Genomic DNA, 14,185 nt, shown 5'->3' on the forward strand with positions numbered 1-14,185 from the left:
AAAATCCTGTGAATCATTTCCATTGAAATCTGTCATGGGCTTCTCTGTAACGAGGAGACAAAAAAAGGGCCACTAGGATGATGAGTCACGCTCGGACATGAATTCCCAGTGCTTCCAGCCTGCAAAAGTCAGCTGTCCCACCTAGTATCCCAAAGTGTCATTTCAGAGAGGGATCATCTTACAGCCAGGTTTCCAGGGGCTTTGTAATGTGGCTGTTCTATATAAAGACTTGCAGTTGAAGAGCAAAGTCAGTTGGATAAGCAAGAGGCTTTGACTGTGTTAGGGTAAAAGAAAAAACCTCCTTCCTCTCTAATCCATTCACTCTTCGCAGTACACCAACACTGCTGTCCAAGCTCTGAGGGCAAAGGAGGAAGAAGACATGGCCCTACCAACTCAGCAGTCTGAAGAGCTGCGCCTCTATCAGCAAACCCTTCTCCAAGATGGACTTAAGGACATGCTGGACCACAACAATTTTATAGATTGTGTTCTAAAGATCCAGGGCAAAGAATTTCCCTGCCACCGGTTGGTGCTGGCATCCTGCAGCCCTTACTTCCGAGCCATGTTCCTTTCGGATCTGGAAGAGAGCAAGAAGAAGGAAATTGACCTTGAAGATGTTGATCCAGACGTGATGGGGAAGATCCTTCATTATATCTACACTTCTGAAATTGAGATCACAGAGAAGAACGTTCAGGACATATTTTCGGTGGCCAACATGTTCCAGATCCCCTCAATATTCACAGTGTGTGTGTCTTTCCTCCAGAAGAAGCTATGCCTTAGCAATTGTTTGGCTATATTCCGCCTTGGCTTGTTGTTGGATTGTCCCCGTCTAGCCGTCTCCGCCAGGGACTTTGTATGTGACCGATTTAATCTCATTGCTAGAGACAGTGAGTTATACGAGCTTTCCCCTGATGAGTTGATCGCTGTAATCTCAAGCGACTCACTCAACATTGAGAAGGAAGAAGATGTCTTTGAGGTGGTCATGAAATGGGCATCAAAAGAGAAGGAGAAACGTACCAAGGCGTTGCCCGTCATCTTCGAAAGCATTCGCTTCTGCCTCATACCCCAAGACTATATAAAGAACAAGGTTGAAAAGCATGAACTGGTCAAGCCCAACAAGGAACTCTTGAAAAAACTCCAAATAGTCAAAGATGCCCAAGAAGGAAAATTACCTTCACTTAAAAAGAAAACATCTGCTAAAGCAAGTGAGGGCAAAGATGGGGAACAAGTGGTAAATGGGGAGTTGGATGAAGAGGAAGAAGCCCTTCCTGGAATTCTGAATGATACACTCAGGTTTGGAATGTTTCTAAAGGATATGATATTCATGATCAGCGATACTGGAGCGGTGGCCTATGACCCAAGTGCCAATGAATGCTTCTTTGCCTCACTCTCCGCCCAGATCCCCAAAAATCACGTTAGCCTGGCGACTAAGGAAAACCAACTTTTTGTAGCCGGTGGACTTTATTATAATGAGGAAAGCAAGGAGGAGCCATTGAGCTCTTATTTCCTACAGGTATTGCCTTTATTACTTTCTGTTGATAGTGGAAGTAAATGTGGTGGGCAGCGTGTGATTTGTCTCTTGATAAAAACAGTGTATGTCCAAGGAGAAGAGGGGTCTCCATACAGTTAATAGTGGGAAATGCTTAGATGGGTTGATGTGGCTTTTTCAGGATAGAGCAGATACCTAATTTGGCCTTCTACAGAAGCCCCTAAAAAGGGACTCTAGAAAGCATGAATAATTGAGGTGGGTTCAACAGTAATGAGGCTCCTGCCAACAAAAAAGTCTGCCCTGCTAAAACCGTATCCCTACCTTCTTGTATAATGCCAACAGGCTTTCATGTTACTTTCATGTGAAGGCCCTATTCTTGTTCTCAAATTACCCGTCACTACCAGTGTCAGGACTTTTCCACAGCTGCCATCTTGGTACCATGCCTTCTTCTAATTTATACATCTAACCATGCTGCAGGTCTTCCACTCACTGCATTCACATAGAGAATACTATAGGTGCCATCACTCCCTATTATCTTCCCAGAGACTATTATCCCACTGTTACTATAGGCACCATCTCTCCCTACTATACCTGCTAAACCACAGCCACACTCCCTTCCCAGAGACTATTATCCACTGTTACTATAGGTACCATCTCTCCCTACTATACCTGCTATCCCACAGTCACACTCCCTTCCCAGAGACTATTATCCACTGTTACTATAGGCACCATCTCTCCCTACTATACCTGCTATCCCACAGTCAAACTCCCTTCCCAGAGACTATTATCCACTGTTACTATAGGCACCATCTCTCCCTACTATACCTGCTATCCCACAGTCACACTCCCTTCCCAGAGACTATTATCCACTGTTACTATAGGCACCATCTCCCCCTACTATACCTGCTATCCCACAGCCACACTCCCTTCCCAGAGACTATTATCCCACTGTTACTATTGACACCATCTCTCCCTACTATACCTGCTATCCCACAGTCACACTCCCTTCCCAGAGACTATTATCCACTGTTACTATAGACACCATCTCTCCCTACTATACCTGTTATCCCACAGTCACACTCCCTTCCCAGAGACTATTATCCACTGTTACTATAGACACCATCTCTCCCTACTATACCTGCTATTCCACAGTCACACTCCCTTCCCAGAGACTATTATCCACTGTTACTATAGGCACCATCTCTCCCTACTATACCTGCTATCCCACAGTCACACTCCCTTCCCAGTGACTTTTATCCACTGTTACTATAGGCACCATCTCTCCCTACTATACCTGCTATCTCACAGTCACACTCCCTTCCCAGAGACTATTATCCACTGTTACTATAGACGCAATCTCTCCCTACTATACCTGCTATCCCACAGCCACACTCCCTTCCCAGAGACTATTATCCACTGTTACTATAGGCACCATCTCTCCCTACTATACCTGCTATCCCACAGTCACACTCCCTTCCACGTGACTGTTATCCACTGTTACTATAGGCACCATCTCTCCCTACTATACCTGCTATCCCACAGTCACACTCCCTTCCCAGAGACTATTATCCACTGTTACTATAGGCACCATCTCTCCCTACTATATTTGCTATCCCACAGCCACACTCCCTTCCCAGAGACTATTATCCCACTGTTACTATAGGCATCATCTCTCCCTACTATCCCACAGTCACACTCCCTTCCCAGAGACTATTATCCACTGTTACTATAGACACCATCTCTCCCTACTATACCTGCTATCCCACAGTTACACTCCCTTCCCAGAGACTATTATCCACTGTTACTATAGGCACCATCTCTCCCTACTATACCTGCTATCCCACAGTCACACTCCCTTCCCAGAGACTATTATCCACTGTTACTATAGGCATCATCTCTCCCTACTATACCTGCTATCCCACAGTCACACTCCCTTCCCAGAGACTATTATCCACTGATACTATAGACACCCTCTCTCCCTACTATACCTGCTATCCCACAGTCACACTCCCTTCCCAGAGACTATTATCCACTGTTACTATAGGCACCATCTCTCCCTACTATATTTGCTATCCCACAGCCACACTCCCTTCCCAGAGACTATTATCCCACTGTTACTATAGGCATCATCTCTCCCTACTATCCCACAGTCACACTCCCTTCCCAGAGACTATTATCCACTGTTACTATAGACACCATCTCTCCCTACTATACCTGCTATCCCACAGTTACACTCCCTTCCCAGAGACTATTATCCACTGTTACTATAGGCACCATCTCTCCCTACTATACCTGCTATCCCACAGTCACACTCCCTTCCCAGAGACTATTATCCACTGTTACTATAGGCATCATCTCTCCCTACTATACCTGCTATCCCACAGTCACACTCCCTTCCCAGAGACTATTATCCACTGTTACTATAGGCATCATCTCTCCCTACTATACCTGCTATCCCACAGTCACACTCCCTTCCCAGAGACTATTATCCACTGTTACTATAGGCATCATCTCTCCCTACTATACCTGCTATCCCACAGTCACACTCCCTTCCCAGAGACTATTATCCACTGTTACTATAGACACCATCTCTCCCTACTATACCTGCTATCCCACAGTCACACTCCCTTCCCAGAGACTATTATCCACTGTTACTATAGGCACCATCTCTCCCTACAACTGTGGGACATTTTTATTCCCCTTTCTGTCTGGGGATGTTATATTTGTAATTTTACAGCAGAAAGAACAAAAGTCATATACTGTACAGTGTATTGTGTTGAACAGAGTGAAGAAGCTACTCATGTGTAGAGATTCTCAGAGAGGCACCATCTGGTGAAAAACCCTGGCACTTTGGAGTTTACTTGATTTCATATTGTGTGAGGGGCTTGAGCAGGTGGGATTTTCTGACAAATTGTTCTTCCTGGGAGACCTATCTAACAAAAAGTCTTCCATTCTGCAACACCAATATCTAAATAACTAATAGCCATATGATCACTTAGATTACAAGAAAAGTCCCCTTGCCTTCTCCTTCTAGTGGGAAAAGGGGGAGTTTGGAAACTAGCTGGGGCTAATACTGACCAATACTGGCAGATTATATTTGGGATCTTATGCTATCCAACTCCAAAAATGAGTCTTGGAGAAGGGATAAAAATACAAAGTAGCCAGTTCCTACTTATGGACCCCAAACCAACTTGCCCTCATTACTTTTCTTGTCCAGCTTGTACCTCAGAAAAGCTATTAGTTCTTAGTCTGTAGTACTTCATAGACAACAAGGAAAAAATTTATTTTGTAATAATTTTATCCTGCAACCGGCGAGATGAATTCCACCATTAAGGTTTCCTTTACAAGCCCCTAGTTATTTTGGGGAAAGGATGGCATATGTTCCTGGCCAGTCCTTGAACAATCAGTAGCCCTAGCCCCACGGTCCCTCTTGGGTTGCATGCACTAATACACTTCCATTTGAGTTGCATTGAGTATATTCACTTGAGTACTGATACTAGCATGTTGGGTTTCTTACTTTGTAGTTTGATCACTTGGACTCTGATTGGCTGGGAATGCCCCCCGTCCCCTCCGCTCGGTGCCTGTTTGGTTTGGGGGAATCAGAAAATTCCATATACCTGATTGGTGGAAAGGAACTGAAAGAAGGAGAACAGATGCTGGACTCTGTTTTGTGCTACGACCGGCCGTAAGTTTGGAATATCTTTAGTTTTCTAAAAATCAGTGAAGATGGTGATATAATGACCCACCAGGACAACAGAAGCTGGCCAGAAATTGGTGTAAATTCTCTAATAAAAAAACATATCATTTTGTGCTACAGACTTTCAGAATAATCATTGTTTGTTCCTGTAGGTCATTTAAATGGGGAGAGTCGGATCCATTACCTTATAAAGTGTATGGCCACACTGTTGTGTCTCATGATAACCTGGTGTATGTTCTTGGAGGCAAAGGAAATGAAAAGTAAGTAAAGTAAAATCCAAAATGGTTTCTGCTTTTGGATCTGGGTTTACCTAAACTCAATGAATTACAAGAATCATAGAATTCATAATGACCAACACTTGACTTGGCAGAAGGAATTGATGACCTTTGTTACCCTGATTTTATATAACGGCCTCTTGTTCTTCCCTACAGGAAATGTCTAAAAAGGGTTTGCGTCTACAACCCAAAGAAGTTTGAGTGGAAGGACTTGGCACCTATGAAAACTGGTCGGTCGCTATTTGGAGCCACCGTTCACAAAGGAAAAATCTTCATTGCCGCTGGAGTTACGGACACTGGTTTAACCAACACCATTGAAGCGTATGATATCAAGACCAATAAGTAAGTAAAATCTTTCTTAAAACTTTCTTACCCATGAACAGAAAAGAAAATATGGATGATATCGGTATATAAGACATTTGTGCACGTATATATTTCTTTTATTTATGTTACCTCAATTGCCTTCCTTAGCTGCAGTCTTCTCCATTAATGGCTTACATAAAACAAGCAATATACTTTATTGAATATGGCCCAAAGTATGGGGACACCTGCCTTTCCAACAATAAGGATACTGATATGAAGTTGATCCTCCCTTTGCTACTAAAACAGTCTCCCACTAGATGTTGGAACATTGATGGTGGGATTTGCTTTCACACATGAGCACTGAGGTTTGGCATGCTTGACAAAGGGGCGGAGCCCCGAAACGTTGCACCACCGCAGTAAAAATCTTTTGCAAGGGCTTGCCCTGCAGATACAAGCCCCGTGTGCCGGTGTTGTTCTTTTTGCACTGAGGTTTGGGACCAGGACTTGATCACCATTGTGGTTTCAATTCAACCCACAGGTGTTTAATGGGGTTGAGGTCAGGGTCAGGCAAGTTCTTTTACTCCCAGTGAAACTATTCTGTACAGGACTTGCTTGTACCTAGGAGCATCATTGTGCCCCTAGAAAGGACCCTCTCCAAACTGTTGCCACAAAGGAGGCGGTATGGCATTGTCAAGACTTAAATATTTGAATTACTGTCATCTGCATCAGAAATGATGGGTCCACATCCAATTCCAAATATTAGAAAGGGTGATAGTGGGCATCCTATTATGAGAAGAGGAAAGTCCATAATTCAGCAGTTGAATAGATTGTCCTTACAGTTTGTTTTTCTCAAAGTCTTTCAAAACCTTATTCCCCAGGTGGGAAGACTTTACTGAGTTCCCCCAAGAACGCAGCTCTCTGAGCCTGGTCAGCATGAATGGGACACTTTACGCTATCGGAGGATTTGCCACCATAGAGAATGAATCAGAGGAACTTGTTCCAACAGAACTGAATGACATCTGGAGGTAACAATGACCAGATCTTTCTTATAAAGAGAACTGTGTTTGTACTAGGGATACACCGAATCCACTATTTGGGATTTGGCCAAATCCCGAATCCTTTGTGAAAGATCCGGCTGAATACCAAACCGAATCCGAATTTGCATATGCAAATTAGTGGCGGAGAATGAAAACGTGTGAAATTTTTTTTCACTTGCTTGTTTTGTGATGAAAAGTCATGTGATTTCCCTCTCTGTCCCTAGTTTACATATGTAATTAGGATTCGGTTCGGCCAGACACAAGGATTCGGCCGAATCCTGCTGAAAAAGGCCGAATCCTGGCCAAACTCAGAACCGAATCCAGGATTCGGTGCATCCCTAGTTTGTACCATAGCAGTCTCATAAATAGGCTACCCACAATTCTCTGAGTGGGGCCCTAGCATCAGTAATGAAAAAGTGGAGCAACACAACTAGAATTCATATAGTGATTGTTGGCAACTTTGTTTAGCTGCACCCATTTGATTTCACTCTTGATGCTTTTAGGTTCAACGAAGAGGAGAAGAAGTGGGAAGGAATTCTGAGAGAGATTCGATACGCGTCCGGAGCGACCTTTATTGCCGCCCGGCTCAATATCCTGCGATTAACGAAGATGTAACAACACCGGAATAGTTTCTGGGATAATAATATAGGTTATAGAAGTCTAGGCCAAGTATATAGAGAACATTAACAAACTATGGGGCTTGCTGATGATGGATCATGTTGTTGGGACCATTGTCGGAATAGCACTAAGGACCCACCACCGAGAAGAAAAAGATCATATTTGCATGTGTTCTAGAATGATGCAACCTCAGCCTGGGAGGCAACAATTCTTTACACAGTTTGTAGCAAAGAAATTATCGATGCCCAACAACAGCCGTCTTGTTTTATGATTTTATGGTACATATACCCACAGATCTCATACCAAACCAAATTCATTTTTTCCCAGTCTTAAAACACGCCATTTTCATCTGTAGCAGCATTTTAAAATACCCATACATCCCTCAAAAAACTCTTAAAACCCCCAACAAGAGCTCAGGGCTGAATTAAACCCATTTGCTAAAAAAAAAAAAAAAAGTCCAAAATCTGGCAGTTATTTCTTGCTATGGGTTACTGGACCAGGGCTGGTTGTGCACTTGACTTTCCATATCACATATACCGTATATACTCGAGTATAAGCCGAGGTACCTAATTTTACCTCCAAAAACTGGGAAAGCTTATTGACTCGAGTATAAGCCTACGGTAAGAAATGCAGCAGCTTCTGGCAAGTTTCAATCAAAAAATTGAGGGTTTCTGCTCCCGTTGGAGGTGCCAGCTTCTCGTTTCTGGACGCCAACCACCATTCTTGGATGCCAGTGACTATTCTTGGAGACTTTTCTTGGATGCCAGCGACTATTCTTGGAGACCGGCGACCGTTTTTGCGTTGACCCGAGTATAAGCCGAGGTCGAGTTTTCCAGCATATTTTGGGGGCTGAAAAACTCGGCTTATACTCGAGTATATACGGTAATATACATATTCTGGGGACATCAGCAGGTACCTGAATTCCCACTGATACCTTTATATGTTGAAGACCATTGGATCCTCGTCGATAGCAGAACTAGAACTCCCAGAATTCACAGTCGGCACTGGTTTTTCCACCCTATTGGTCAGCTCCTGATGCTTATAAGGAGGAAAGTGGCTGCCTGTTAAACACCAACCACCCCATAGGCCTCTGATTATATAGGAAGCCGCTAGATTTTTTTTATATTTGAATTTTCAAAGTCATTGTACAAAATCAGTGCTATTTATATTGAGATTTTTACAGTACGTCTTGAGACAAGTATCTCTGTTTTGTGCGATATGTACCGACTAATATCACTGTGTCTAATACAATCTGCAGGTTTGGAGAGGGGGTTGTTGAGTTTTGCTAATAAAACATGAAAAATACTATAAAATATAGAAAAATATTGTTATTTCTTATCTGTGGGCAGGTGCTTCTGCAGGTGGGGGGTGTGCCGAAACACACTTGGACCTCAAATTAGGGCCGTCTACCTGCAATGGGGCTTCTGTTGCAAACACAGCAGGGGTTCCATGGGCCACTTCCTTAAAAATACCAATAAGCCCTTTTTTAGATGATGTTGGAAACCAAGTTCTTTTGTAGGTGGAACAAAAAAGTATATTTTTGAAAAATACACATTCTCATGAATTCTACTACAATATCAATTCTGGCCTCAGAGCTTGCAATTAACAGCATTTTGTCATCCCCATCATGTCCTTAGCAGCAATCATTACATATCATAAATATCTCCTGAATAATGTGATGCCCACTACACATATGATTAAGTATAAGGTATAAAGATAAAATCATGTACCACTGGGGCCACTGTGTGCTGCAATGTTGATTGGTGGCTTGGTGGGAGCCACATTTTGTCATATTGCTCAAGGACCACAAGCCAATGTTCAAGATTCACTCAATCTGTCAGTGTGCGAGTACATTGCTTGCAAAAACCATGCCCAGCATTTTGACACAGTGGCCCCAGCATTCCATGTCCAGCAATATATGATACTGTGGTCCCCTGAAAGAAGGGATGTGTAGTATCATGACCAAACATGTTGGTTGACCTTTTAGGTTCAAGATTATAAAAGAGGAGGGGATGCATGTGCCCAGCATTTTGACACAGTGGCTCCAGCGTTCCATTCCCTTCCATATATAATATTGTGGATCCCCTGAAAGAAGGGGTGTGTATCATGATCAAACATGTTGGTTGACCTTTTAGGCTGAAGATTATAAAAGCAGAGGGGATTCATGTGCCCAGCATTTTGACACAGTGGCCCCAGCATCCCATTCCCTTCAATACAGAATATATGATACTGTGGTCCCCTGAAATAAGGAATGTGTATTATGATGATCCAACATGTTGGTTGAACTTTTCGGCTGAAGATTATAATAGAGGTGGGGCTTCATGTGTCCAGCATTTTGACACAGTGGCCCCAGCATTCCATTCCCATGGAATACCTTACTATGTTACCTATTATTATGTTGAAGACCTTTGGTTCCTCGTTGATAGCAGAACTAGAACTCCTAGAATTCAGCACTGGTTTTTCCACCCTACTGGTCAGCTCCTGATGCTTATAAGGAGGAAAGTGGCTGCCTGTTAAACACCAACATCCCCGTAGGCCTCTGATTATATTGGAAGCCGTAAGATTTTTTTTTATATTTGAATTTTCAGTCATTGTACAAAATCAGTGCTATTTATATTGAGATATTTACATTTTGCCCAGCATTTTGACACAGTGGCCCCAGCATTCCATTCCCATCAATATATAATATATGATACTGTGGTCACCCTGAAATAAGGGATGTGTGTTATCATGATCAAACATGTTGGTTTACCGTTTAGGCAAAAGATTATAATAGAGATGGGGATGTATGTGCCCAGCATTTTGGCACAATGGCCCCAGCATTCCATGTCCAACAATATATGGTGCTGTGGTCCCCCTGAAATAAGGGATGTGTATTATCATGATCCAACATGTTGGTTGACCTTTCAGGCAGAAGATTATAAGAGGAGGGGATTCATGTGCCCAGCATATTGACACAGTGGCCCCAGCATTTCATGCTATAGTATCAGCCCTGAAAAAGAAGTCTAGACAGGAGCAAGCCTGTGTATGTCCCAAACAAAAAAAACAAAAATTAAGACATCAAAAAATGTTTAAATTTGTTTTTTCTTTATTTTGTCAAAGAATTTTTTTTTAACTATTTAAAAAGGAAAGAACTTGTTTGTCAGATTGGCAATAGGCAAGTGGTTCAGATTTTCTCTAAAATCTCCACACATACATCTCCGTCTAAATTGTGCTCCAGACATTTCCTCACTAAAATTTTTTTTTCTACAACTACATTTATTATGATCTCCTATCCCTTCTAACGACACCTTTTCCACTTAAAAGCACTAGAGACATGAAAACGGTTAACGGCCAATACTACGGTGAGACAGCGGGAAAGCTGTATAGGTAAGCATACGATATAGTGAAAAAAAAAAAACAGTCAGAGGAGGGGAATATTGACATTTTTTCTCTTTCCAACAGTCTAGTGTTTTTGACCATTTTTTTTTTCCTATCTACAAAAAGAAAGAAAAAAAAAAAATTAAAATAAAAAGAGAGACCTGAAGAAGTTGAAAGCTAAATACTGAACATTTTGTGGAACTTCTTCTGCTCCTTCTCCCAGAATGCTTTGCATTCAGTTATGCCGAGTGGTCGGCGACCAACGTCCAAAGCCTCATCGGCAGACTAGTTCTTCAAAAGGCAACGCCTCCTAAACCGTATATCCTAAACGGATATTTTTTAAAAAAAAAAAAAAAAATCAAAAAAAGCTCCTCCTGGTAGCGGCGGACTTAAAGGCAAAGTTCAGCTTTTATACATTGGAGACAAGGGGGGAACTTTGGATTGGCAAAAGTTAAAGGGGAAGATCTATTTAATGACCCAAGAACACTCAATTCCAAAAAGTTCCATGGTCCACTAGATGACAGAACTACTCCCAGCGCACAAGGTTGAAGATGGTTCCTTCCAAGTGTAGAATATAGTGGTGCCAACCAAGCAATGTATATACACATCCTTATTGCCCTTTACAATAGCTCCATCAGCTCTCAAGGGGAGAAAAAGAGGTTAACAACAAACAGATATGTGGTACCATTTCCATACATAAAACAATGTATTTAACTGGAATTAAAGTTCACATTTGGCCGTCCTGGGATACAAACCTTGCGGACAACTCATTCCCTAGTCTTTGAGAATAGGTGCCCCAAGAGGAAGCTCTAATTAAAATCAACCCACCAACACTACTGTCATTTTGCTCCTTTATAAAACGGGAAATGGCTGCCCCAACGCCAAAAAGAGCTGATATAGTGTTGTTTAGCGGGCTCATGTCCAATGCTGGACTACATTTCCCAGCACGCTCAGCATGCTTCAGCTGTTGTAGTCCAGCAACATTGATGGACGGTTTATGTCCCCTGTGAAGATTCTATGGACCATCTTTCCATAGTACAAGTTATCTTCTGCAACTGTATAGGCCGAGACCAAGAAGCCCATCTTCCACTGATATGGACGAAGAAGAGATGAATACCTTGATAACTGGGAATTGATGATGGTTTCAACTCGGGAAGGGTAACATTGTAGTTCATTATCAGAAGATTGCCCATCTCTGGGTTGAGTGAATTGTCTTCTTCAGATCATCCCTCATTCCATTGCATTCCCTTCCTCCATGCAATGAAGTAAAAGCAGTGATCCCCAACCAGTAGCTCGTGAGTAACATGTTGCTCTCCAATCCCTTGGATGTTGCTCCCAGTGGCCTCAAAGCAGGAGCTTATTTTTTAATTTGTGGCTTGGAGGCAAGTTTTGGTTGTATAAAACCCAGATGCACTGCCAAACAGAGTCTCAATGTAGGTTGACAATCCACATAGGGGCTACCAAATGTCCAATCACAGCCCTTATTTGGCACCCAAGAACATTTTTCATGCTAGTGTTGCTCCCCAACTCCTTTAACTTCTGAATGTTGCTCACGGGTTCAAAAAGGTTGGTGATCCTTGAAGTGAGGGATGATCAGAAAGAAGACAATTTATTAAACCCAGAGCTTGGTTCAATGGGAAGAAGTCATGATCTGTCCCTTTAAAGAGGAACAGCCATAGCATTAAAGTGCACCTCGTTTTTTTCTCATTTTGTATGGTTTGGTTTTGACCCTATAGGCAGGTCTTCTTTACGAACGCAGGTGCTAAACTTCACTGCTGCAGTTAGTTATCAATGGCAACCAATAAGAATCCTGATGTCACATCACATGACTTATTATAAAAGTACCTGCTATAAGAAGTCATCACAGAGTTCTATGATCAGTCCAAGGGCTTCATATCGTTATAGTCATGGAGCGCCTCCTCTGTGACTTAATATCCTTATATATGACAATAGGGGGTACGTGATCACTTATATTAAAGCTTTAGAAAACAACTTTAGGCAAAGTGCTGTAATACACAGTATCCGGGATACACATGTAAAGGGCACGACAAAATCTCACTATATACAAGTTATATATAGAGATTGATAGAGGGGGAACAAGAAACACTGAGCTGGTCAAAATACGGGGTCGCTGCACTTCAGGGGGGCTGCACTACAAGGACAACCTCGTGGACCTATAAAAGGGCAACACGATTAAACAGAGACCTCCCCAAGTCACGTTTCTGACCCTATTGCTGATAGACAATATTCAACAACCTCTTATTGCCAATGGATACTGGGAGGTTGCAGAGAATTGGGGTTTAGGAGGAGAAATGATGTTCTGGGACGCATGAAATTTAACTCCAGGGCCCCCCGAGCAAGAAACTGTGCAAAAAATAAGAGACCATTAAAATACGGTTAAATAAACGTATCCCCGTAGAAGGAACATATAAAAATGGTGAAATGAACGGACAGGGACGTATGAAGAATTCTCTTAGTTTGGAGGATAAAGGGGTTCATTAGCGCTAAGTGAAGCAAGTAGGGGGGCAGCTGCAGAGAATTCCATGTTCTGCCGATTTAAGGGGGATCCGATCAAGCAGAGGAGATCAACCACAGTTGCTAAGCAACCAAATCCTTCCCGAAACTGGCAGCCGCTTTGCACAAATTTCCATCATTTTAGAGCATTCCCCCAGTCATTAGATTCTCCAGAATGTCCCCACCCCTTTACCTCCAGCCTCTGCCAAAAACAAAAAAACGCTAGAGATTATAAAATAATAACATTATACAATTTCTCCTTTAAAAAAAAAAGTGGGTGCGCTAGGAATGTGTGCAAATAAAACGTTAGTAGGAAATGAAATCGAGAACTCTTGACGGGATCACTATTTGGCGTGTTGCTATAACACACGCAAGTGGAAGTGATCACTAGTAGCCCTTCTTCCTCATTCCCGTCTCGCCAAACGACGTCTAGGCCTATACTGAGCGGCTACAAGTGCAAGGTGCTATTAAAGGATAAGTAAACCTTTAATGTAAGTGAATGTAAAATTGATGAGGGGGCTATTCTAAGCACTTTTGCAATGTTTATTCATTATTTATTTATTTTTAATTCCAAGATATTAAAGGATACATGTACTGTTAATATGAATGAATTTTGTTACAACAGCACCACCTGCTGGTCATTTTCTGACCATTCCGACTACCAAGTAGTCAAGGAAGAAGTTGTCAGGAGAAAGAAAGAGGCTGCTTTGATGTTCTTCTGCTCAGGAAAGATGTGAGAAAGGTTTCTAATTGTTTTCCTAAGCAGAAGAACATCAGAGCAGCCTCTTTCATTCTCCTGACAACTTCCTTGACTACTTGGTGGTCAGACTGGTGGGAAACTGACCAGCAGGTGGCGCTGTTGTAACAAAATTCATTCATATTAACAGTACGTTTC

General features: G+C 42.4%; 1 protein-coding gene across 1 annotated transcript; it reads left to right on the forward strand.

Moving 5' to 3' along the window:
- The first annotated feature begins 335 nt into the window (after positions 1-335).
- Positions 336-8,724, forward strand: klhl40.S (kelch like family member 40 S homeolog). The gene is given in 6 exon segments (NM_001096996.1): positions 336-1,510; positions 5,011-5,171; positions 5,336-5,443; positions 5,615-5,800; positions 6,640-6,786; positions 7,302-8,724. Coding segments are annotated over 6 exon segments (1,845 nt in total). The 5' UTR covers positions 336-379; the 3' UTR covers positions 7,414-8,724.
- The last annotated feature ends 5,461 nt before the right edge of the window (positions 8,725-14,185 follow it).

Source organism: Xenopus laevis, chromosome 6S, assembly GCF_017654675.1.
Source record: "Xenopus laevis strain J_2021 chromosome 6S, Xenopus_laevis_v10.1, whole genome shotgun sequence".
Taxonomy (NCBI): domain Eukaryota; kingdom Metazoa; phylum Chordata; class Amphibia; order Anura; family Pipidae; genus Xenopus; species Xenopus laevis.